The sequence below is a fragment of the Oncorhynchus mykiss genome, chromosome 2 (assembly GCF_057628025.1).
Source record: "Oncorhynchus mykiss isolate SJ-2025 chromosome 2, ASM5762802v1, whole genome shotgun sequence".
NCBI lineage: Eukaryota > Metazoa > Chordata > Actinopteri > Salmoniformes > Salmonidae > Oncorhynchus > Oncorhynchus mykiss.
Genome location: NC_143023.1, coordinates 37,342,213 through 37,369,700, shown reverse-complemented (window position 1 = coordinate 37,369,700; position 27,488 = coordinate 37,342,213). Strand labels below are relative to the sequence as shown.

Here is a 27,488-nt window from a genome sequence, read left to right as displayed (position 1 = left end):
TTGCTAGATCCTTTCTCATGAATGGAGGAATTGTTAGCAATCAAGGATATAAGGTTAGAATTCCACTAAGGCACCGAGATATCACAGCATGTGAATGGAGTGTAATGCTGGACTTTTTTGTTGCCACTGATTAGTTATGAATGGATACAATATTTGCCTCCTAGCTCACAATTTACTTTTTCATTTGTGTAAAACAAAGTTGTGAAACCATGTGTGCATTTTGAAACTATATCGAATTTGAATTTGACACATAGTTGAACACTGAACCACTGCTCAACGTCATGTCATTCCTAGCAATATTATCAAACACATTTCATCAGACGCTCAATCAATCAGTTGCATCTGCTAGACAACACTACTAAATCAAATTATGTTTTTATTTTTATTGGCCGGGCAAGTCTGTCAGTCATGCAATTTGCGTCATTTCCGTTGTCAGGTGGCGCTGCTATGGAAAGATGCGATCAGAAAGCTGACGAATGGAAGCTGTTCCCGAGTGGTCATTTCGGTAATAGTGGCTAAAACAAACATTGCGCGATATCAACCCTCCATATACGGTCTCCTTTGGTTGGGGGCGACAAACTGCGTATGCACCGAACAAATACTTTTAAAGAAATGTCCATGCTGTAGCATTACAACGCAGACTTTCCTCGGCGTTTTCAGCTCGAGGTAAGTTGTTAAAGAAAAAAAGACCTGAGTGAGCGAGGTGGCGAACGTTAGTAGTAGCTAGCATGTACTTTGTTTAAATGGACTCCCCGTTCTGCACAATGTGTATTTTTTTTTTTAGCAGACAATGGGTAAATTGAAAACCGAAAATATGAATTAACACACATACATGCACATTTGTCATTGGGGTCGTTCCGATGTGTGAACGGTGTGCATTGTTGTAATTCGGGCTAGCTTTGGGTTGCTCGTGCCGAATGGAATTTAGCAGATTTAGCTAACGTTAGTTAGGCTACCTAACAGTTTCGCTGACGCCGAGTATCGTACATTATTTTGTAATTAACAACCACTGTTCCCATGCACTGTATATGCGCTGTGTTTTACTCATTTGTATTCGTTTTGAGAACTTATTTTGCCACAACATTGCGTTCGGGCGTGGGGCTCGTTTGTAAACGCTCGTGGGTTGTCGGTCAGTCGGTACTATAAATGGTACCTAGTTAGATTTTACTCAAGTCATGACACAAGATCAGGATGACTCAATGGCTTGTGGACAAATGGTGATTGTTGGCACTCGTGTCCGTTGTAGGAGTCAAAAGGGGGTCGTGTACACTACACTTGGGGGATTGCATCCCTGCGATGCGTGCTCCTTTTCATTCGTTTCAAATGATCGCCTGATACAATGTTGCAACTGACACCCCCTTGCAACATGCTGTCGTCGTTCCTATGTCTCTAGTTATTTTTTGGTGACCTTGTATGGCCAAGTGCATTCAAAATGTAACAATAGGCAGCCAGCTGCAAGATGATAGGTAACCATAAGCGCGCAGAAGGCAGTTGAGGTTTCATCCAGGTACATCAACATGCCCATTACGAGCTAGCTAGGTATATTTATCATGATGTCCAATATAGTTAGAGGGTGATTGACTTGTGCAACCTCAAGTCAAGAAATCCTTTGTTCAACATCGACCACACGTGATTTGTATGAATCATCTCCTCTGACAACATTGTGATAGCTTGGACTATTATTTTTCAATTATTTATCAGGATATAGCCTAGGTTCCAGGTATGAACGTGTAAAAATGATATTTGGTTCTATTAGATTTATTTAGAGATGGCTTCTTTAGCTAGTGCTTTAGCGAATTATTTTATTTTGCAACAGAGCACGCTGTGAAATGCTTGATTCATGCTGCTATAATAGGACGTGAGTGGATCTCCAGTCATCTATGGTGGCCGTGTGTGCTCTCTCTAGCTATTTAAAGAGCGCATGTTCAGCGTGGGAGATTCTCTCTGGTGCCTTGTGTCTGATATGATTCAGTAGGCTATGTTCCTACTCTCTCTCAGTACAGTCAGCATCAGATAAAACTGCATCTTGCGCTGAATATCATTGTGCTTTCTTCGGGTGGTTTGACCTTTTGGTTCTTGAACTATTGGTAGTTGGCTTACATTCATCAAATGCCAAACTAATCTGAAGTCATGTTGTGAGCTGCCCATTTCAGGCAAGCCTAAGGTGCATGCGTTACAGTAAGGTAATTGTTTTGTCAAATGGTTTTAGGGCAGTACAGTGCTCTTGTGGAAATGCACATCACAACCTGTCGGCTCTGATTCAGTTAATAATAGTTCTTGTTGGACAGTCATTTTAGCAGCATACCCTGTGTACCATTCCATCTTTGCAAATTGCAATGGCTAACATTTAGTTTAGCCGACTCGTGTAAATAAATGGTATGTTGATTGATATAATATGCTGCTCTCCTACAGTTGCACATGTGACTGGGAGTCATGAAAAGCACTGTTCATAAGCCTCCCTGGGTGATTGATGACTGGTTGAGATGGTGAAAGACATGATTACGACAGTCTGCTCTTTGGTATCTGAAGAAATCCTCATAGAAGTGAGAATTTGTGTAGGCCCACTTTGACTGCTGCAAACTGTCCTGTCCTCACCGGAGCCAAACTGTGGCCCATGGTGGAACAGTTTCAAAATGGAAAGATGTCTTGTTTTCCGTGGCTTTGCTGTGTTGGCTAATGTGTGAGCATTTTGACTAGTTTTGCCAGTAATGCATTGAGTTTTTTGGGTGTGTGTCAGTTTCCAATGTCTACTCATGCAGGTAATTCAAATGAATTGTTATTGCCCTCTATGCTCCCACTTTGATCAGCCCGATTCTTCTCGCTCTGGAACATCTGTAGTTGGGTTGAACTTGTACTGGCATGTGTCCACTAAAGATCTACTGTCACCACAATCCTGTCTTTAGACACATTGACCTATCACCTTTGTGCTGCAGTTTCACTACAGGAAGTCGCACATTGTTTTCACTCTGAAACGATGCCTCCTTTTTACACTCTAGAACATGTCAGTTTGCACTCTTATTGGTGTCATTCCTCTGACATTTTAGCGTTTTTTACTAAACCTACTCCATGATAACCCTGGGGTGACTGAACTGAGTGATTCACCCCCCCCCCCCCCCCCCCCCCCCCCCCCACAGTTGGTTCTTAGCATTACTTTCCTGTTATGGGAACCAGTGCGTGTTTTATCACTTAGGAACTCATTTTAGACAGGCAGCAAAAAAGCAAATACCTCTCAAAGATAGAATACCGTAGGTCCTATAGAGGTAGGTATGTTACTGTAAATAGATATCACAATGTGTCACACACAGGTTCCCCTGGCATGTGCCTTTAGTACCTTATCGGAAATGGTAGGGTTGGTATTTATTTTTCTGTCATGAAAAAAGCTATGAGCCCAACCTTTTATGGGAAACTGTCTTCTGAGAGGAAGTCGTATCCTTTTACTGTCAATGATTATAACTCACCACATAGCCGAGGCCACAGATTTAGAGAACCGCAAACCAGTGCAGATTAAGTTTCAAGTTTTAATGTCACGTGCACTAGTATAGTGAAATGCCTTTCTTGCAAGCTCCAAACCAACAATGCAGTTATCAATGTAGTACTAAAAATGTCATAGAGAGAAGCTATATAGAGTCAGTTCCAATCAGGATATATCAGTAACAGAGTAGCAGCAGCATAAATGCTGAGTGCATGTGTGTGGTGTCAGTATAAATATGTATGTTGGAGAGTCCTGTGGGTGTGTGTATAGACAGTGCAAAAATAAAAGGGTTAACCCAGTCAGTCCTCGTAGCCATTCTGTTAGCTATTTAGCAGTCTTGTGGCTTGGGTATATAAGCTGTTCAGGATCCTGTTGGTGTCAGACTTGATGCACCGGTACCACTTGCTGTGTGGAAGCAGAGAGAACAATCTATAGCTTGGGTGGCTGGAGTCTAACAATTTTCCGTGTCTTCCTTTCACACCGCTTGTGTGAAAGAGCTACAGCAGGATTTTCAGAAAGTAATTGCAAAGGATAAAATGAAAAAGCATGTATGCACAAAATAGCATTCAGCCTAGCCCTATTACATGTTTTGCCATCTTTAGCATTTCACCAGAATTCCACCCTTGCAGGATTTGCTGTTGCAGTAATCCTACTGCGTTCTGCATCGAGGCATTTGTCATTCAATGTCAGTACATGGATGTTTTGTTTGCTTGCCACATTGTGAGGATTTAAAGCTGAGGTGTCATCTCTCTCACCAGAGACGACATCTGAATGAACCTATAATGGCTAGCCATTCACACTGTGTTAGTAAACTTGTGGGAGCGGTTTTCTAACGTGGTTGGGCGGGATTAAACCCTCCTCTCTCATACCACAAGACCGTCTGCTGCATTAGCCAAGTCAATAGAGAACTTCTGGAGAGACCCAGGTATAGTCATGCAGTTTCAGGGATGATTGAGAACTAACATATTTTCTACTGTATGACACATTGACAGAATTTTGGTCAGAATCTTAGTGTTGGAATTATGCAACTCAAGATGTATTTTTTTCTAGTGGCCTGGAAGAACATCAAGACCGTATCAGTTTGAGAGTTTTGCTTCCCTATGGTCACATTTCTGTCCCAACACCACTTAATGTGCCTACCTTGATCTGATGTTATCTGATTAGCTTTTTGTCTCTGTGTTCTTCCTGCAGAGCTCCAGCATGTCTAAGCGGCGCTCATTGGAGAGGGGGGCCGGAGAGACCTCGGGCAGGGCCAGCAAGCTCCTCTGTCCTGGAATTGCTGGAAGCAACGCCAAGAGGGCAGGTCCCTTTGTCCTGGGTAAGAGATGGGGTTTACGCAGGGGCAGAAAAGGGGAACGGTTGGCCTCTTACAACTGTGTGCGCAGGAAACTAGGAAAGAGGTGGGGGGGATTCAGTTAGCTTGAGGCAAGAATGTGAAGAATTTTTAACATTGGGTAGATGGCTCAGAATCTATTAAGCAAAGTTGATGTTTCTTCAATCTTTTCAGAAAATGTAAACTTAACTTTGTTAAACGTTAGCATAAGTTCTCCTGCTGTCTGCTAGATGACGTGTAAAAGAATGTTATGTTAGCAGGGGGTTGAAGTTTGCATGCCTCCTAATGGTTTGCATTAGGACACACACTCCTTACCTTTTGGTCATGCAGCTGTTGCCACTTCTTCCTTACAGGGCCTCGTTTGGGGAACTCGCCCGTGCCAAGCATAGTGCAGTGTCTGGCCAGGAAGGATGGGACGGATGACTTCTACCAGCTAAAGGTGAGTGGACACACAGACTGTTTCTTTTGAATGATTTATTTTCACTGTTTGGTGGAGACTAATTAGTGTCTTCAAACAATAGCTAGTTAGCTACAGTGTCCCAATAGCCTTTTGAAACTTTGACCTTCCTAAACAGACATCTTTGTTAGTGTTGAGTTATTTCTTTACGGCCCTATTTGAGTGCAGCAGCCTGCTCGTGCTTGGGCGGAAGACAAACTGTAGAGGCAATTTGTTTATTGGGGCAATCCAATAATCTGTTTTACACACAAGGTGTTTTAGGAGGAGGAGCGAGAAAGTGGCCTGCCTCCTGAGTGTGTTGACCGTAGTATGTAGGGACGTGTTTTTGCGCTGGATAAAATGAAACCAGCATGAAAAAACATTCGTTTATTTTAGTAAATACTTAATTATCATTAAAAAAAAGTTTTCTTAACTGCATTGTTGTTTAAGGGCTTGTAAGTAAGAGTTTCACTGTAAGGTGAAACACCTGTTGTATTTGGCACATGTGACAAATAAAATTTGATTTGATGTGCCAAATATGCAGGCCTGTTTTGTCCCCTCTGGCTCTTAACCCCCTCTTCCTAAGTTCTTTCCCAAGGCCTAGATCAGCTGCTGGGGTCAGCTGTTATGGTACTTTAGGCATTGTTGTGGGGTGACGACTTCATGTGGTTCATTGTTCAGGGATTTCTCCCCAGTCCCAGAGCGTCTGTGCTCGTGACCTCGGGGTCAAATTCATTAGGGGACACAGTAGTAAGATGTTTTGCAATGGGAAACCAAAAACCAAGTGTTTCTTATTGGACAATTCTAGGTAGACCCTCCCTGTTTCAGTCAGTTTTCTTCCTTTTAGTTCCTAATGAACACGACCTTGCTGCTGCTTTCTGTTGTAGATCCTGACGCTGGAGGAGCGGGGAGACGCGACCGGGGAGACCCAGGAGGAGAGGCAGGGGAAGATGCTGCTGCACACCGAGTACTCCCTCCTCTCGCTGCTCCATAACCAGGATGGAGTGGTGCACCACCATGGCCTGTTCCAGGTAAATAGCAAGAGTTTACTTGGTGCACCACAGACTTTCAGTTACATCGCTTGCCGCTGCAGCCAATTGTAATGTCTTTCAATGTTGAGAACTTCACAGACCTGTACTGAATTACTGTGATTGTACATTATTCTTTCTGATGAGAGACTTGCATAATTTTCTACCAACGACCCAAAGACACCCCTTCAGGGAAAAACATTCTATTCGCACCCCCTCCCTACCAACCGCACTGCACGATCCAAGTCCAGTGGAGCTTAGAGATACTTCTGTAGAGATATTGAAACACTTTTTTTTTTCTATCATTCACTTTCCCAGCCATCCACTCTCACAGTGACTCAGCCCTCCCGCCCTTCCCATATCTTTATAACTTTGTTATTGTTCCATCTGTCGCCTCTCTTTCACAACCCTATTCCTCAACACGCTCTTACTAAAATAGCTACATTGAGCCGTGAGGCTGCGGCGTGATTCATTCAAGGCTTCAACAACGGTATTGATTGGTTTATTATAGTTCCGCCTCCAAGCGGACCAGTTAATAATGATTTGTCTCAGAAAGCCTTTAGAGGCCCAGCCATTTAAATCTGGACAAACCAATACCATTGGGGACGGGGACAGTGGTTCGCTCTGAGGTGAATAGAGAAGAATGACCTTTGTTTTTCATCTAAACCCCCCCCCCCCCCCCAGACTGTTCTATTCACATTGGAGATGGGATGGTTGTACACATCACTGAGCCCTGTCATCTCCTCCTCCACTGTTCTCTCTCTCTCTCTCATAGCTGATTGAAGCCAGAGTGGAATTTCACTCGGCAATGGAAGAGGTGATGGCTTATGACACATACGATTTGGATGCCGTTCAATTGTCATGTCTTTTGTCAGAATCCATATTATTTCTTACATGCTTCTAAAGAGATGCCTCAGAGTTATATTGTTCATGGCACACCGTAGCAAAATGTTTTGCAATAGAAAACCAACGTTTTATTGGACAACATTTTATTCTGTTTCGTGGCTTTTTGTTTTGTGCTTACTGAACACTACCCATATCAACAGATTGTAACACGCACAGATAAAGGATACAGTCTCCTCTCTAATCACCCTAACCAACCCGCTCTCTTCCCTGTCCACTTTAGGACCGGGCATACGAGATTGTGGAGGACCCGGAGGCCAACAATGGCAAGGTGCGCCGACTGAAGAAGCGGATCTGCCTGGTGCTGGACTGCCTCTGTGCGCACGACTTCAGCGACAAGACTGCGGACCTCATCAACCTGCAGCACTACGTCATCAAGGAGAAGCGGCTGAGCGAGCGCGAGGCCATCGTCATCTTCTACGACGTGGTGCGCGTGGTGGAGGCCCTGCACAAGGTGAGACCGACCAACAAAACACGTACAGCACGTTTGAGGGGATCAGTTTGAGGAAGATGAGACGCAGAATCGCTAATCATGATCACAATGCGTATGCCTAATTATTTGGAATGTGAGGGGATTTGTAGATCAGTGATTCAACTCAGTCCGACTACAATGTAGCTGTTTTGAACGTTCCATCTGCTTCTTGACTAGGGTTCAGTCTGCTATGTACTTTGCAGATTTCGCAGACTTTTCATTATCTGATGGCCAGTTGTTTTGGAAGTTTAATGATTTGTAGATCAGATTATCAGGTCAGTGCCTATTGCCTTCACAGGCTGACCTTCATGATCAAGTAATTGGTCACTGACTTGACTGTATAGTCATTGAGAGCCAAGATGACGCATAGCTTTGACAATTTGTTTTTGAAAGATGTATTATGTAAGTGTGTTTTCTTTACGGTCTCCAACTTAAGTCTTGGGCATGTTCAGACAAGTCAAAATGTTGTTACATTTTTGTTATGTAGCCCCTTCGATGAGTCATCATCCAAGCTAAACCGCTCCTATAGAGCAGTAACAGCATTGACTTGAGTTGCTTTTGTACCAGTGCTTCATTCAACAGCAGTCTGATAGTGACATATCTGATCTGTCTCTACCTCTTTCACCCTGCAGAAAAACATTGTGCACCGAGACCTGAAGCTTGGAAACATGGTGCTGAACAAACGGTAAGGACTCAGTCACACTTTCATATTTGGTTCAGCCATGCGAGATGCCCCATCCAGTGTGCAACTGGCCTTCAACCCGAGCAGGGTCAAGTCCTCGCAGCCTCAAGGAAGAGCGAGATATCCCAGCCCAGTCCCCCTTCACCCCTCTTTCTTTCTCTTGCTCTCTACATTCCCCCCCCCCCCCTCTCACGTACGAGTCAGTGACTCATTCCCTGTGGTCGGGTTTTGGAAGGCAGTGATGGGAACCTAGCGAGGAAAAAGAGGGTGCGAAGAACGTGCCCTCTTACTTTGTTCTCTCTGGAAGAGAGGGGGGGTGGAACTGCACATGGTTGGAACTCTGGCTCGAGTGCACATCAGGTCACAGTGTTGTGCTGCCGGGATCTAATAGACCCTGCAGAATGCAGCCAGTTCCTTATCCATAAAGCCCCCTTACCAACCCCCCCCCCCCCCTTCGGTCTTATGTCCCAAAATCGGAGGTTGTGTTTTACATTGAATAAAAGTACAGACTCTGGGATTCAAAATGGTACATCATACACTGTAGTTGGAGAAGTAAACATATCCCCTTTAGGAGAAGGGCATTCAAACATTTAGCTGCGATTCTTCACGTGCTCCACATTAATCCTTGGAAAACATATATTTAGAAAAGGAATACTTTCACCGAATTGCCAAATGAATTCTCTGTACATTATCTCACCAAGTTTCCTAATTAGGCAAACCATTAACAGTATTAAATTGCCTATTGTTGTAATTAAAAAAAACTTTCACATTGAACTACATTGAACTACAGTGCTGTTTTGTTTTACACCCGCTAAGCCTTAAGGCCCAACCAAGAATTCACGTCAACACGTGACTGAAAATATTTCAAGATTAAAATACTTTATTAACTTCCAAGTGCTAAAGGTAGTAGCCTAAAATTAGAGAACTTAACACAAGGGCTTAGGTAAAACAGTATCTAGGCTTTTATCATGAGATCGTTTGAGTGACTTTTTTTCAAGTTATGTTATGAACAAACTGAACAAATTTATGTCTTGCTCTTTGGAGCAGGACGTGTATTTGTCTATGGCCTTTTCATTGCAAAAGTCCTGATCTTCTCAAAAATATGTTTTGCCTGGTTGTGTCCAGTCCAGGGGATGCTTGCTCATCTCTGGGAGGAAGGACATCATTGTTGCGCAGCAGCGGAAACCTAGTTCCATCAGAGTGAAAGCTCCGTGGCCACAACACCAGGCTCCAGACAATTTTAAGCTGTAAAGGATAAAGGCAGGCACAAATAGATGAGGCATTAAAACCTTGCATACCAGCAATAACATTCTTTGAACCCCAAGCAATAAGATCAAGTACAAAGAAAAAATACCTGAAGTGCTGCTTGTTCGTCTCCTTACACTGCTGAAAGACAAATTCCAGAACAATAGGTAAAAAAAAAAAAGAATTAATTCACCTCCTATAGCCTGTTACTAAAATGCCCTATACACACACAACCGGCTTCCAGCCAAACAATGGCATTGCAGACATTACAAGACAATTAGCAGTAGGCTGGTATTCATCTTGCCTAAACAGACTTACCATGGTTAATCCATGGATTTTTTTGTCTGACTGAAGTCGCCCTAAAAAACAATGCAATTCTCTACAAGCCAGAATGTTGAATGAAATTATATTTACACTTTTACCGGTTGTATATGCTGTTGATAGGAGTTTGACTTTTTGCTGTGCCGGTAGTTTCTGTTACTTGCATTTTCAATCTCTTGACGCGATACACTATGTAAACAATATTTTTATATTTTTTTTATTTCACCTTTATTTAACCAGGTAGGCTAGTTGAGAACAAGTTCTCATTTGCAACTGCGACCTGGCCAAGATAAGGCATAGCAGTGTGAACAGACAACACAGAGTTACACATGGAGTAAACAATTAACAAGTCAATAACACAGTAGAAAAAAGGGGAGTCTATATATACATTGTGTGCAAAAGGCATGAGAAGGTAGGCAAATAATTACAATTATGCAGATTAACACTGGAGTGATAAATGATCAGATGGTTATGTACAGGTAGAGATATGATATGATATTGGTGTGCAAAAGAGCAGAAAAATAAATAAATAAAAACAGTATGGGGATGAGGTAGGTGAAAATGGGTGGGCTATTTACCAAATAATAACCAAATGTGACCCGGAATGTTGTCCTCTTGACACGTTCCCTCACAATCAGCTGGATGTGTTTGTGTTTCATGTGCGAATTGCATCGGTTTTGAAAATACCAACTGAAAAAACAGACAGCATACTAAAGGTTGGGTTGATAACACTTCCCTGTGGATATTTTGCATCAAATATCCCTCTGACATAGGGACAACATCGGTGGACAACCGGTAAAGTAAATTGAAATAAAGTTTGTTCATCATTCTGACTTTTTAATGGGACTATTCGGGAATGCTGAGCCTACACGTTAGAGACGAGTAACTATTTCACTCTCGAATTCTAAACGAGGCTAGTATTAAGCTAGTTGAACATGTGTAGATAGCTAGTTATTTAGCCATTTAATGTGTCCCTGTCACTTAACTTGGGGTTTGATTAGCTTGCTAGTCGATTAGCATTCGCACCACAGTGGCTATTTTCGGTAGCTAGCTAGTTAAACATAATAAACTGACACGCATATTATCGTCATGGCTTTGCACATCAGCAATCGACTAACTGCAGAATGCAACTGGCCATCTCAGCTAGCTAGCCGCCTATTACGTTACCTGTATGCAACTGTCTAGCTAGCTAACAATGTAAATTACTTTTTTTATACAGTTGAGACTAACTCTTGGTTTTAACTGTTAGAATATGATTCATGACAGACATAAAAAAATATATATATATCCTTCCCACTCTGTTTTAAAGTAGACTTTTGCCACAGAAGAAAGAGCTGTGTCGAGACCAGCAGCTGTATTCAGGACCACTCTGTTATTTAAAGCTGTAGCTACACTTTGCATGTCATTGATGAAAATGAGTTAATCCAAAGGAGTTTACAAATATCTGCGGTAGCAGAGAGGACGTGCCATGTGACAGGGAAGCCTCGAGTGACAGAATTGCTCTTTCTTGGGAATGACCCACACCCTTTATCTCAACCAATCATGGCTAGGCAATATTCTGTATTTTCTCCAGGGCGAAAACGCTTTGTGATTTTACAGGTTACGTACAAGTTTCTTATTAAGAAAGTTCACATTTTCAAAAAGGCATTTCTGCAACAACAAATGCATGTAGAAGAGAAAATTGATTTTTTTTTTTTTTTTTTACTTTTGAATGCCTTGTGTGATCGGGGCACATATGCGCGGAGTGTGTGTGTGAACGGAGTGCATGCTAGTGAGGACGGTGGGGGGTTGTGCACTAGTGATCTGGGAACAAATCAATAGTTGCATATCGAAGACACATTTCAGTTGAACCCCCTTTCCATATCAAAATATTTGACAGTAATTGTATCATTTTGACCGTGGCAATATTGTTTTCTTGCTAGTTTGCTGTACCTGCACCAAAACTGAATCATTTTTCCTTCATAGCTAGTTCTCCTTTTTGTGAATAGGGAGACTATTTATTTTCAGCACTTATTTCCATGGCTGATCAGAACTTGTTTACTCATCCTCTCGCTTGTCCCTCTGTAGCAAATATGTTTGGAGCATTGAATCACAATAAAATCGCTGTATTGACTCGCAATACATATCGTATCGGCACCTAAATATCGTATTGTGAGGTCCCTGTCAAATCCCAGCCTTATTGTGCACCCAGAGCCTCTCAAAACCCTGCTGGATTTCTTTATTTTTGTTGTATGTTTTTAAAGACACAGGTTTCTTTCTTTTTTTTTTTTTTTTTTTTACAGTGAATGTGTTTTTAGCTGTTATCTTGGGCCCATGAAATGTAGGAGTATGCTAGTGACTGTTTTGTAACTGATCAACAGAGTGCAGGCTTTTTCAATTCCTCCTCTTGGCTCCATGTGCCCATAGTATGTCTATGTGTAGACTATTAAACAATTGAGAATGTGGCATATTCATGGGTCTAAATGGGTTTCATTCATGCATATACATTCATATCTAAATACTAGTGCCCATACATCACCTAAAATCATATTAGCCACTGCAAGGAAGTGTTTACTACCTCAATTCCTTCTCTTTCTCTTTCCCCCCCATTACACACGAACATACTGTGCAGCAGTGCATCTCAATCCGGGTCAATTTAAGGCTTGATGATTTGTTGAATTAAGCCAAAACAAAAGTGGTCAACCTTTTGGATCCTCAGGACCAGGACTGGGAAACACTGCTGTACACACTGGGAACTGAGCCGGCCTGTGCCCGTAATGGTGAGCGCTGCAAAAAAATCAAAGTGCAATTTTTGTACCATATATTGCTATTTTATTTGAGCTGTATAGATCAAAACACTTGGCTCTGCTGTTGGCATCACACAATTTAGAATGACCATACTATTTATGTGGTTGGAATACAGTGGGCACTTGGAATGCAGTTTTGTTTGGTATGAAACTAATGGGAAAAGGGGAGGAGTTGGTATGACAGTAGGAACCAAAGTGTTGGTCAGGGTTTCCCATGGGACCCTAATTAGATTTCAATAGGTACATTCACAAAGAATTTAATATTCTTTATCTTTTCTTCTCTGATTTTAAGAACAAGCTGTTGTATAACCAATGCTGATCTACTCCCACTGGTATCAAGCTGTATTAGAGCAAAAGTTTGCTAGCAAGATTTGGAGTTAGCTAAATTCAGCAGCTTGGTAAGACCAACAAATAGTGTTTTGCAGAGAGCAAGTTACACAAATGAATAATAGAAAGTGTGGATTTTTATGTAAGTGAATAGCTACATCGTTCATGTTTGGACAAATCTGTTGAGAGCTTTCTGTTCAGTCAATGCATGCATAGATTGGTTGGTTGTTTAGCAACAAAATAAAGGCGTGCGCAACTAAGGAGGGGGGAATAGAAGGGGTTGGCTTGGGAATGACAACATGTAAGCTATATTTCATCTGTTTATTAACATTTGCACCATGAGCAATTGTCTCTCAAATACATTGTTAGTTATTGGTTAGCTAGCTAGTGATTATTTTTTATTTTTTACCATATTAGCATTAACATGAAATCAGTCAAAACACCTCCAAAAACAAGATGAAACAAGCCACTTACGATTCCCCACATGGCCGTTTCTTATTATTTCTAGCAATCTGGCCATCCAGAATTTCAACAACACGCTGACTTCTGCACTATGGAGGCGTGCACTTCGTTTTCGTGACGTTGTCAGCTAACCCATCTATAGTGAATCTAGAACGATATCGCAGCCTCTTGCGACTTGGATGTCAATATCGCAATGTTATATTAATCGTGCATCCCTAGTGAGCACCAATTCGGCAGCTGTAGTGGTGATGAAACAAAGTGTTTTGTTCTGGCCGGTGGGGCTGCTGAACAGAGCAGACGAGTGGAACACTGTCCCAGCTGGAGACAAAAGGAGAGGCCTGCCAAAGGCCTTCCATAGCTCAGGGCTGACTCACCATGGACACACACGTCTCTCACTCACTCACTCTCTCTCTCACACACACACCCAGCCCTCTATTTACTTTCCCTCCCTCTGTCTGTCAGAAGCGTTTTTTTTCTCACACACTCTGCTCGTTACTCCTTTTTCTGTTTTTCACGATTCCTTTCTTCCATTCCTTGTCATTGTCTTCCTTTTTTGTCTTTCGCCTTTGCTCTGCGTGTTTCACGTGTCCTCGCTGAGTGTGCATGCATACAGTATGGGGGCTGGATGGATAGAGATGTATGGAGGAAGGCCTCACCCAGATTTGGGATATGCGACAAACCATTTTACACCAGACACTTGTACATGTGTGAAACAGGACAAATGTAAGCACCTCCTATTTGATCTTGGATCACTGTGCACTTTTACCACCCTGTGAAGTTCATAACTTATTTCAGCTGTTGCCTAATAAACTCCATGCTTTCCCCAGTCCTAGTGGTAGGACGACACAACATAGCCTATCATCGTGTGAATCCAAGTTTACATTGATATGATTGCTATCATATAAATATTTGTGCGTAAAAGCTGGCATTTCTCGCATAATACATTTTAGACACAAAAAAGAACCAACCTTGTCGAACAAACAAATTGCATGCCAACATTTAATGTACCTGCATTTCCTGTTTCCATCAGGAAATGCAGTTCAGGTAATTTATCTGCTTGAAATGGATGGATGGAATGAGGCTGTTATTGTATCTTGCCAGCAAGTTATTTTAAATAGCTGGTGTTTTGTAGGCTAGTAATTTTTAAATGAACTGTTACATTGCGGGTGTACTTTAGGTTTGTAAGATGTTTGGTTGATTGCAAACTAGTATCTAGAGGCTGCACTTGTCAGGTCATCTCTCTCTCTCTCTCGCCCGTCTCTGCACAGTCTTTAGACTGAGTTGCGAATAGTGCTTGTTTGTCAGTATGCAGTCAGTCAGCTGACACTTGACGATGACATCAACATCTCTGCATATATTCCCACTGACTGTGCTGAAGATCAGTTTACACCTGTACAATCTTCTTCCCTCCACCAACTTCTCCCCGTCCTGCAAAGCTCAGTGTGCAGTTTCATTGTCAGGAATTTGCTTATGCTGGAAATAAACTTTGCAAATCAAATTTTTAAAAGGGTTTGGTTGATGGTGCCGGGTTCACAAATAAGTAAAAAAGCAACGTTACAAAAATAGGAACATCTTTTAGTAGATTTTCGAAGTCCATCTGTGTTTAAAACTGGAAAGCGAAGTTGACTTTTTTTATAATGTAAATTGTGTTTGATGGGACAAAAGTCATGCACAGGTAAATCCCCAAAATGTTTGAGAGAAGTCCTTGACCTCACAACTGTTCTGTTTTTCTGAAAATTAAATCTCAAATATGGCTTCAATTGAGGGACACTTGCTGAATTTATTTATTTTATTTTTTTGTGCAATTTGTTGAGCTTCGTGTGGAGCCAACGGATGCCATATTCAACCCCTTTCCCATCAGTCAAGTTATTTTGGGCAGGATGGGGGGAGTCACTGGGGATGTGGAGGTTTCTGGTTTCCTGTCTCCTGGGATCACATGACCAGAAAGTGGAGACGGTGTGGTTCTTTTGGTCCCTCCAGTCCTAAGGGTCCCTCTCACGAGGCGAACACGCTATCTCATTCATGGAGAGGATACAGAGTAAGAATAGCAACCGCAGTTGTGTGATGCATGCAGGCAAAAGAAAGGCCCCCTTCATAAAGTAGCTTTATCGAGAGCCCTTCAAGCGTCACCTCCTGTCATTGTGAATTCATTATAGACGGCTCATTTTCACAAATCATTTTGAACAGCCTCAGATGGTAGACTGTAGACAAAGGTTTCCTCTTCAAAAATGTTTTTACAATGTGGCATTTTCTTCACAGCAATTAACCTTAGCCCAAATGTGGCCTTCTGTCTTAGTGAGCAGAATGTGAACTGCATACAGTGTGCAAGTGAGAGAGAATAGGGGAAGCTGCATTGACCTCGGTCCTTGGAGAAACGGGATGTGGGTGAGACCATGATCTTGAGTAGACCATGGTGCTAAATTGCAGTTGTGATTGTGTAGCCTGTGCGTGCTTGCGTGTGTGGGTGGACTTAAGCCTGTGTGTGCACTTTTCCTTATGTGCTTTGCATACACATTCGTCAACCCTATGGCATGCAGGATTAGTCATCGAGATAATTATCCCAAACCACAGGTTGACTCACATGTTTGTCAGTGTAGCCTTTTTTAAATTTCCTCTCTCTCCATGTTCTGGAAAGGACAGATACTGTATGAAGGCCTACCATTAAACCCTGCATGCCCCCCCCCCCCCCCCCCCCCCACACACACACACACACAAACAGTTTATCTACGATGACTCATGCAAACATCTGATAGGCCTATGATGTTTCCACAGAAACCAATATGATGTCCCTAGCAACAGTGCTTGAGCGCCAGACTGTCTGGAGTTTACCCTAGCAACGGTGCTTGAGCGCCAGACTGTCTGTCTGGAGTTATCACTGTCCTCCTGGTTTGGAGTTGTCCCTTCAACTGGTGGTGGTGGTCGTATTGTCTTGTTTCTTTTAAACTTCCTTAGGTTTCTTTTAAGATGATGCAAAAGAGTCCATAATGCTATGGTCATAACTGTGATGGTCAAATTAAGCAGTGAGTGAACTCAGCCAGCATCTGTTGAATTATTTCATGAAGCACCCTTTGTCTCCCAGGCCTACCTAACACTTATTTTTTTGTGTGATGATGAGGCAAACTTTAACAATCAGGAAGTGAAGTGGTTTCCTGGGTCATATAAGGGCAGTGGTTCCCAAACTTATAGTCCTCTACCCCTTCAAACATTCAACCTCCAGCTGCCTACCCCCTCTAGCACCAGGGTCAACGCACTCTCAAATGTTGTTTTTTTTGCCGTCATTGTAAGCCAAATTGTGAATGACTCGCCACAGGTTAATGAGAAGGGTGTGCTTGAAAGGATGCACATAACTGCAATATTGGGTTTTTGGAGAGTCTTAAATCATTTTCCACAGTCTGTAGCATGAAAACTAAATACAGGCAGTGAGGGCTGAGAATCCAATCCAAACTCCCAGGGCTTATTTTTCAAATGGTTGTTTTGTTTCTAAATGTCTGCGCACGAGTGAATGTTTCATGTTGTGAGAGTACTTTTGCGTATACTGTACAGTCACACTGTGGCTGAGGAAGGGCACTACTCCCAATATAAGTGAACCCCAAATCAATGTAGTTCTCATATTTGCGCCTTTTTAATGGTCCAATGTCCCCGTCTGTTCGGTGGAGGAATTGATGCAGCTCGGCTACATCAGATTCGCAACTGTCGGTGTCCATGCTAGCTGGGCTAACAACAAATGTAGAATTACTGATGCTAGCATTGGATGTGCTCATGGAAGCAGAACAACTTGTTGTCGACAGGTGTAATACTGCTTGTAGTAGCAGTACTACCATTAGAGCTGGTGGACGCGGGCCTTACATTTTTTTTTATTTTATTTTATTTTTTTACCATTTTATAAATTTTCGCAAACAGAATGAACAGCAGCTACTTTTGGCTACATACGGACTGTTAGTGGAATTCCTGCGAGAGAGTGACTGTTTAATGTGATAGGATGTTAATTATTTGACTAGACTACATGTTTTTGACATTGTTATTTCGCTGAATACTAGATGGTTTTATTTTGGACAGTGAAACGATGCTATTCAGGCTGTTTAAATGGACTGTTTGAAAATGTGAAGAGAATTTTTTTATTTTTGTTTATAAAAAAATATAAAATGTGAATCATATTTTTATTTGGCGTGCCCTTGACGGCATTGCGGGTACTTGTACTCCTGTTTGGGAATACCTGCATTAGGGCATACTGTTTCATTCATCTACTGAATATGACCCTGCTGTGTGTTGGTGTCTCTGTACCCTAGAACTCATCGGATTACCATCACCAACTTCTGCCTGGGCAAGCACCTGGTGAGTGAGGACGACCTGCTGAAGGACCAGCGAGGAAGTCCAGCCTACATCAGTCCTGACGTACTGAGTGGTGAGAGGACACACACACACACACACACACACACACACACACACACACACACACACACACACACACACACACACACACACACACACACACAGATGGCATGTGAAGGGGAAAGGAGAAGGAAGTTCTCTGTAAGTCTGTCACGAATGCTACTGACTGACTGCCAAACACAATCGCATAACAGTTCAATTGAAACTTTCATATTTCCATGCTTACTTTATGTAACGAGAGGATGCAAATCACGTAGGCCTATTGATTTCCAAGGGTAATTCACATGTTATTTTTGTAATGTGGTTTGACTGATAAGCTCCTGTTATATATTTTACTGTTCGGTTGAAAATAAGGGTCATTCTAGTTTAATCTGGGTCGAGCTGGGAATCTGCGAGTCAGTCAGGAGGCTTGCGTAATGTTTGGCAGTCCGCTGTTGGTTTTTCCGGTTATTAGGCAACACCGCCTATTTTGCAAATTTGGAACATTTAGTGCAGGCTGACAGTGGCTGAAAGTATCTCCAGGCTTTTATTTTTTATTTTTTCATTTATTGACTTGATCATCTGTTGCATGATGTTCTCTCGTGATAAGCCATGTATTATGGTATGTGTTGTTGATTTGTTTGGTTTTTATTGCAAACATGTATACTGTGCTACATTTTGCTATTTAGTTTAATCGCTTGCTGCAGAGACGGCACACAATATTCCATCACTCGGTAGTTTGTGCAGGAACGTCATGCATACACTGAGGTTCTAACCATTTGCAAAGTTATTCTCAGCCCTTCGGTCTAGACACAATTGGCGGGAAATGTGTGAAAAGAGCAGATTTGTCTGGTGTTTGCTTCCCTCTCTCCATTAAAACACAATAACCTCGGCATATATGAGCGGAACATTGACAAGTTGAAAACAGAACAATGAAACTGACCTCTAGTGAGTCACACTGATGACTCACCGAGAGGGAAACTACTCCAAATCCCTCCCCCCTGTGTTTGTGTGTGTGTGTCAACTGCATTACCTTTATTGCCCCATGGGCGGAGGGAGGGAAGCAACTGCCGCCACCTCTTTATAACAACACTTGCCTCTGCTCTTAAAGCAGAGCACCATGCTCATTGCTCCTCCCTTACCATCACTGGCTTCTGACTCATCATGCTTTTACTGTTTCATAGGTTTAAGAATAATGGCGGTATGGTATTGCCAGATGTGGTTGGGAATTTTTTGGGGAAAGATAAGCCTAGACCTGCAGTTGGAGAGTGGTAGTCACATTGTCTTCTGTTTGTGTTCCATTGGTTAATCATTCGTTATGTGGTTGATGATGAGATATTCTGGGTATTACGTATGGTTTTAGAGGAGGATAGTGGGTTGAGGAGTAACAACAAACGATGTTTGTGGTTGAATTAAGATTCGAGTGTGATTGTACTGGTGCATGTATGTACATGCACCATACTGTTACATGATATGTAAGCCTATATGCAAAACATGTTTTTAAGGAAGCGTCATTTTCTCAGTTGCAAAACGTCAAACATTAACCAGGTTTCCATCCAAACTTTTTATGTAAGAACATGTGACACTTTGTGTCTGACAACAGGCCTGATGGAAACGGTAAACTTTCCAATTGTCGACAAAACAAAAAATACATTTTTTTTTAAATTGTCAGGAAAATTAATTATGTGAGATGCTGGTTGAAATTATTTTATGCTCATTAATATAATAACATATTGATAACTTGGACTCAGGCGACGATGTTGTTTGGTCCCACTGACTTCCCACAATGACTGCACGCAAAAGCATGCAGTTTATTAGGCTACAGATGAAATAAATGATTAACTTCACAGGATGGTGAAAGTGTATAATGTGCTTGATGCTCCTTTCCAATAAATATCAAGGGTCTTATTCTCGTGTCAATATTGTCGATGCTTGGCTGCCGTTTGACAAAAAAATGTTTTTGTTGTTGTTCAGAACAGTAATCTCATGTAGGCTGTCGCCAATTGAAAAGAGACCGAGCTCGTGAAACATTTTAAATTAATCCAGCGTCTTCCTTTGCAGGCCGGCCATACCACGGAAAGCCCAGTGACATGTGGGCCCTTGGCGTGGTGCTGTTCACCATGCTCTACGGCCAGTTCCCCTTCTACGACAGCATACCTCAGGAGCTATTCCGCAAGATCAAGGCTGCAGAGTACTCCATCCCAGAGTAGGTCAACATACAACCCCCCCCCCCCCCAATGAAGTACCACATCCCATACAAAACCACACAAGCATTATTGTTCCATGCACCCCCATACAGTGTTGCGTGCTACATGTCATACGACACCTTCCATTCCATACAGCGCCACACAGGCATTGCTCAAGGACCCTTTTTATACTGCGTTGGTGTGAATTGGAAGACGCTGCAATGATGCTTATGACAGTTGGTCTACTCAAGGACTTTGGCAGACTTGCGTAAAAGTTCTGAACTAATAGTAATATATGCCATTTAGCAGATGCTTTTATCCAAAGTGACATTTTACGTACAGTTGGTCCTGGGAATTCGAACCCACTATACTGGCGTTGCAAACGCTACGCTATACCAACTGAGCTACAGAGGACCATGCGTTTGTTGGTTCCTCCTATGTATTATTCAACAGTTTCTCCTTCTGGAACTGAAGACTATAAATATAACCCTTCCCCCCTTTTCACTCTCTTTCTTCCTTTTCCTCCCTCTCCCCTCAGGGACGGGCGTGTGTCGGAGAACACTGTGGGTCTTATACGGAAGCTGCTGGTGCTAGACCCCCAGCAGAGGCTGACCGCTGCCGAGGTCCTGGAGTCTCTCAGCGGCATTATTGCCTCATGGTGAGTCACGGCCTCCTGGTGGACAGGGAGAGAACTGTAAATATTGGCAGTAGTGGTTTGTGGTTGAAAAAGTACTTAACAATATACTCTCATCTGGTGTGAGAATATCATCTATAATGCCATCAAGATGTTTATTTTGGTGCAACATAGCGTAATAGGTTAATTTAAACGCTGCACAATAGAATCACCAGTCAACCCTTGCTGTGTCGATAAACTGTCTTTTGTGTGTGTGCTTTGTAGGCAGTCGGTATCCTCTTTGACTGGTCCTCTTCAGGTTGTACCGGACATCGATGACCAGGTCAGCCACCCAGAGCATCTCCAGGAGGTGAGATCCCTGTGGTCAACAACCCCCTGACCCTCCTTCAACCTTTAGCATTAGTGCATGGCTAATCCTCAGAACTTCAGCTCACCCAAAGCCTTCTGGGGAACAGAGCCAAATGCTCCTCCCTTACTGACTGGTGCCTTGGTGTTTGTTCTCTCAGTGCCACCATGAGGCAAGCACTTTCATCACATTTGAATCCAGTCTTTTTAAATCTAAAGGTGTTGTAAGAAATACAAAAGTGTGTACAGGTGTGGCTTGACAAACATTCTCAGTCATAAAGCTGTATTTTCAAATCACAATCGAATTTTATTTGTCACACGTGCCGAATACAGCAGGTATACCTTACAGTGAAATGCTTACAAGCCCTAACCAACAATGCAGACATTTTTTAAATATATAATAATAAATAAAAGTAACAAATAATTAAAAGGGCAGTTGTAAAATAACAATAGCTAGGCTATATACAGTTGGCACCGGTGCGGGGACACCGGTTAGTTGAGGTAATATGTACATGTAGGTAGAGTTAAAGTGACTATGCATAGATAATAACAGAGTAGCACCAGTGTAATAGTCTGGGTAACCATTTGATTAGATGTTCTAATAAAGAAGTCTTATGGCTTGGGGGTAGATGATGTTTAGAAGCCTCTTGGACCTAGACTTAGTGCTCTGGTACCGCTTGCCTTGCGGTAGCAGAGAGAACAGTCTATGACTAGGGTGGCTGGAGTCTTTGACAATTTAGGGCCTTCCTCTGACACCGCCTGGTATAGAGGGCCATGTTAGTTTGTTGGTGACATGGACACCAAGGAACTGGAAGCTCTCAACCTGCTCCACTACAGCCCCGTCGATGAGGATGGTGGCGTAAGTTAATCAGCTCTGTTTTGACAAGGATGCTGATCTCTTGATCATTAACCAGGCTCTCTAACTTGTGTTTATTGTGTAACAGTATCTCTGTGTAACAGCAGGGTCGTGTTCAGTGGGCACCAAACAGAAGACGACTAACAAACTGGGAAGGGACTACCTGGACTTGGTAGACCTGGTCCAACCTGTTGGAATGTCTTAAGACATTTTCCATGTCCTCTAATGCAGGGGTTTTCAAACCTCTCCTCAGGGACACCCAGCCATTCCATGTGTTTGAGCTATACCAGATCTAGTACACCTGATTAAACTAATCAATAACAAAATTGTAAAATGTCTGGGGGTCACTGAAGAGTTTTGAAAACCACTGCCCTGATGAACACGACCCAGTGTGTAACTAACTAATAAGCATTTGTCTCTCTATCCCAGGTGAAAATGACGGAGGAGTCGTCACAGTACGAGTTTGAGAACTACATGCGCCAGCAGCTGCTGCTGGCCGAGGAGAAGAACACTATTCACGAGGCCAAGGCCAGTTTCCTCGCCAAGCGCCAGTTCAGCTCCATCCCGCCCGTGCGGCGCCTGGGCCACGATGCCACACCCGTCAGCCCTCTGGACGCAGCCATCCTGGCCCAGCGCTTCCTCCGGAAGTAGCCCCTTCACCCATCACCTTGCCCTCTGGGGGACAAGTGGGGTGGGGGACAAGGGTTGGGTCGGGAAGGTACCCTGAAACTAGTATCTATGGGAGCTTAGCCCGACCCTCCCTTGGGTAGAGGGATCCCTAGCTGTGGAGAGTTAGGTAGGTGGAGTGGGAGCAGATGGGTTTCACACTTCAAGTCTGGGTGTCGGGGGTGTGCACAGGAATGACATGGCTGGAGAATCTGAAGATCTCAACCAAAGGCTCCCACTGTACCCTCAGCCAGCCAGCTAGCTATGGGCACATATGGACTCAGCCAGCCAGCTATGGGCACATATGGACTCAGCCAGCCAGCTATGGGCACATATGGACTCAGCCAGCCAGCTATGGGCACATATGGACTCAGCCAGCCAGCTATGGGCACATATGGACTCAGCCAGCCAGCTATGGGCACATATGGACTCAGCCAGCCAGCTATGGGCACATATGGACTCAGCCAGCCAGTTATGGGCACATATGGACTCAGCCAGCCAGCTATGGGAACATATGGACCCAGCCAGCCAGCTATGGGCACATATGGACCCAGCCAGCCAGCCAGCTATGGGCACATATGGACTCAGCCAGCCAGCCAGCTATGGGCACATATGGACCCAGCCAGCCAGCTATGGGCACATATGGACTCAGCCAGCCAGCTATGGGCACATATGGACTCAGCCAGCCAGCCAGCTATGGGCACATATGGACTCAGCCAGCCAGCCAGCTATGGGCACATATGGACTCAGCCAGCCAGCCAGCTATGGGCACATATGGACTCAGCCAGCCAGCCAGCTATGGGCACATATGGACTCAGCCAGCCAGCCAGCTATGGGCACATATGGACTCAGCCAGCCAGCCAGCTATGGGCACATATGGACTCGTACAGGCCAGGGGGATACCAGACACGCATGTGTGTGTTTGGACATAGAACCCCCCCCCCCCACCATTTGTTTCTCTCTGCTGAGACCTGGTCATCGCCCTCCTACCTACCCCCATTTATTCTTGAAAACCCTGAGCAATACAGGGCCAGAAGGACCATGTAGCAACCTTCCTCTAACCTCCCTCTCCTCAACTCTCCAAACTAAGATCACTTGATCATGGATGTAATTCACTCTCTTTAGTTTCCTCATAACCAAAATTATCTGGACTAGTCCCGTCTCTAAGCTGAAGACTTCAAATCTACCTCTCTCAATCTTTACTTTTATTTTTTTGTGTGCATTTTAAACCATGTCCACCATTCTCGGAAAACAAGGAATTGTCGGGGTAGTGTTGTCACCGTAGACAGAAAGCATTACTATGTTTTGGTGCATAATGGTTTGGAATGTGGGATATGAATAAGCTTTTTTCCTAATGACTAATAAGTAGCATTTTACCCTTCTATCTATTCTACATTGAAAATGCTAACTATCAAAGGGTGGCCAAATCGACTACTTCTGTCTTTAACTCTAGCAGATGATATTGTTTTCTTGCTTTTGCTCTCACCCCCATTTTTTTTGCATTTAGGTGTCAAGTACCTGGAAGAGCTGGATGGGGCGACGTTTATTAGATGTTTAATGTTGATCCTCTTCTGTTAATGCTCTTCTAATTGGCATCTTTGGTTAATAATCACGACGTGGACACTATCATTTTTGGGGGGTGGTGAAATCATGGCGCGTCTTAACTGATTGTTAGCCAAGGAAATTATACCTCCCCCTCGTTCACCACTGAACAACTTCCAGGTATTCAACTTCCCGGTTTATCCTGTGACATCATCATTGTGAGACAGGTATTGGGCATGAATTTGAATGAATGGTAATGCCAGTGATTGTCATTGTGTAGATAAGTGTGATTCGGGCCAGGGGTGTATTAGACTAAGCCAGGGCCTTTTCAGTGGTAGGTGCCGACTAGAGCCACGTTATTGAAGCCCGGTGAGTCAGTGCAGATCCTTAAACTAACCATCCTTCCAAATCTGTTTATCTTGCCTGCCTCAGTTGCTCGCACACACTGAGAACATACAGGCTTTTCTAAGACTGTCTGGACTGCATGTGTCCGCTATGAAAGATGGGCATCCCTCATTTTGCCCCGGTCTTAGTCATGAATGCTCTAGTGCGTAGCCAAGTTTAAAATCAAACGAAACCGTGATGATCATAGTAGCTCTCCCTTTTAGCTGTTGTAAGTTATAATGTAGTAGCTGAGCATGAAAGACTTACTATGGTGTTGATAGTGATAATTGAATAGTGTAATATTTCATAGAGAAACTCAACAGTGAGGTTGTCTGTCGCGTTGTGCACATTCTCAAGCCTCCCTCTGCTGGCGGTGCCGTAGTGGTGACAAACGTCGTGATCAATCCAATCATTCTGCACAGACGCTAACGGCTGTTTCGTCTAAAGTACACTAGTGTCCTTGAAATACGATGACATTGCTAAAGTAGGAAGATATTTAGTACGAAAAATGTTTGCCATTATGTCGGCAAATTTACTTTAGACAGATGGCAATGTTGTCATTTGTTAGCAAAGTTTGTCAAAAAATAGCTGCCAATGTTGCTAAGCTACTAACTCGTGAACAATATTAGTCATCTGTTCACATAAGCTTGCCCATCTTTATGAGTATTTGCATTGCTTAGACCTTCACCCTATTTATATCCAAATTGATCACGAGTAGAAACTTGAGTCAGTTTTGTCCTATTTCATTGTAAATTGTCTTTTTCCTCAATTTCATGTATGTTAATTTTGTTATTTATTCACTGTCCATTTTCAGGCATCAAATCCATTTTCCATTTTTAGCTTTAAGCAAGAAGTGTTCTGGTTTCATTTGTTTCTCCAAACATTCAAACTTGAGCTGCCATTGCAGTTTTTTCTCTCCATCAGCCATGTTCATTAAAGATCTCTTTTTATATTTTATTTTACCATTGCCACACACTTGTGGTCGATTTAAGCTACACTAATAATGAGACTGACTCTGCATAGTTCTATTTTTTACACAAATAATCGTGCATTATGATGATTTATGGTAGTGATCTGTTTATTACCCGGATCCCAGTTCTGTTTGTGCAGACTTGCCAACTCCTGTTTCCTTGACAATGACCAGCACAAACAGATCTGGGACCAGGCCAACTGTTTATCGCCCCATACCAGACTTTTGGTCAGTATGTAAATATAATACCATCATTACAGCGACAACACCAGTAGAGCTTCCATCTAGTGGAACGATACCAGTTCTGATCAGGGGTACATTCAGTAAGGTGATATGTTGCAGATAGGAATGTGATGAATAGAACTGACATGATTCCAAATTCAACATGACAGGAAATCATATCTTCATCTGAATGTTTTGTAACATTGCACACTCTTGAACAGCCCTGCTTTAACACAAATTATATATAGACATGCATTAGATGCAATGCTAGCCACCACCTTTTGAGAAAAATAAATAGATACATGTAATGAGATGTTAGCTTTTTTCCCACCTCAATGTGAATTTCTGGGTATAAAGCAGTATTGTAGTTGATAGTGTGTCAGTAGTTCATGAGAAAAGGATATTTTGTGAACTCCACAGCCCTTGCTGAAGTTGAAGGCAAATTTGTGATCCCATCTTACTTGAGGGTGACCATAACCCACTATTGGATATAAATATGCAGGTTTATTAGGTAAGACCCTTGAAAGTAATGTATTATCTGAAGCATTATCAAGATAGTGTTCACATTTGGCTGTTGGACTTGTCCCAGTTGTCTATGAAAGTTGTCCCCTTCATAGATTTTCTGTGGACTGAAAGCACCATACGAAGCATGATCTTGAGCTCTTTGTAAAATGTGATTTTGCATGATTTTTATTTTTTACTTTCAAGGTGGTCCCACAATTATAATTGCCTGAAATCAACCAACCAGGGAGAATTGGAAATTTGAGTCTTACAGAAAAACCTAATGTTTTTCATAATACAACTGATTTTTCATTTAATGAACATTCAACTTAAGTTTTCATTTTTACTATAATTCAAAAATATTGGAAATATCTGTCAGTTTAACGATGTATTTGATTTGCTGAATATTACAACTGGAAAATAGATGGTGTATGATGTGGTGGTAAAAAATGGTTGAAAACCAGCAGGATTTGTTGTAAGCTGCTTTGTTGGATATGAGCACCTAATACAAAAACCTGGCTAATTGTACAGAGATGAAAAAAAAGTTTGTATAAAAGACATATTTTTGTACTTCATCAAATCTCTACATGCATGTCAGCAATAAACTTTGATATGGAAAAGTACGCTATTCCTACCATTTTATTTTATGTGAAACGTTGAATGTTGACAATACTTCCTGTCATTGCCAGTAGGTGGAGTACTTTCTCAAAGAATATAAATATATTTGATCTATCTATAACCAAGAACACCAGATATTGTGTGATAACCCCAAGTGTTGAATCCTAAATCATCAATGAAACCCTATGTATTCAGTTCACAAAATGGAAAGGAATGGTTATCTTCCTGTAGTTATTACTCTTCAGTCTGTCTCATGCCGTTACAGAATGTGTATCGACTCCCTGCAGAGAGAGGTATGTATGTATGTGTGAAATACTCAATTGAAACAGTGTCTTTTCTCTCTGAGGGAGTTTTGGACCATGGGCCAAGGTAGATTTGCTCCAACAGGAAGGCCCCTGCTGGTCCCCCTGCACCGCGGTTATGTGCCCCTACTCCGCTGCCTCACCTCAGCCCTTTAAACACATCCTAGCGGGCGATTAATTTCTTTACACTTCTTTCCATTTGCTAATGCACACAAGTTCCTGATCGGTCCTGTAACATGGATTCCGGTGAGATAATTTAGTTATGGATGGGCCTTATTTTTTTCTTATTTATAGTGCTGAGCTGGACTCTCTGGGATAGGCCGCAAGCTGTGGCCAAAGACTCCAGTGACAAAATATTTTTACTACCTTATGTCCCCACGAGATGAAAAGGACTAAAGTAAATTATTATTACACTGATTGGATAGCT

General features: G+C 42.6%; 1 protein-coding gene across 1 annotated transcript; it reads left to right on the top strand.

The window, feature by feature from the left end:
• The first annotated feature begins 326 nt into the window (after positions 1-326).
• On the top strand, positions 327-26,761 carry LOC110489088 (serine/threonine-protein kinase 40). The gene is made up of 11 exons (XM_021561660.3): positions 327-666; positions 4,664-4,790; positions 5,159-5,244; positions 6,129-6,272; positions 7,396-7,626; positions 8,277-8,329; positions 17,754-17,869; positions 19,897-20,041; positions 20,560-20,679; positions 20,920-21,004; positions 22,286-26,761. The coding sequence occupies exons 2-11, from the start codon at positions 4,673-4,675 to the stop codon at positions 22,505-22,507; spliced, it is 1,320 nt and encodes a 439-aa protein (XP_021417335.1). The 5' UTR covers positions 327-666; positions 4,664-4,672; the 3' UTR covers positions 22,508-26,761.
• The last annotated feature ends 727 nt before the right edge of the window (positions 26,762-27,488 follow it).

Coding starts and splice junctions, on each gene's coding strand:
- LOC110489088 (XM_021561660.3), top strand. CDS start 4,673: ATGTCTAAGCGGCGCTCATTGGAGAGGGGGGCCGGAGAGACCTCGGGC. Junction 5,245..6,128: donor ATGACTTCTACCAGCTAAAG/GTGAGTGGACAC, acceptor TTTCTGTTGTAG/ATCCTGACGCTGGAGGAGCG. Junction 8,330..17,753: donor AACATGGTGCTGAACAAACG/GTAAGGACTCAG, acceptor TCTGTACCCTAG/AACTCATCGGATTACCATCA.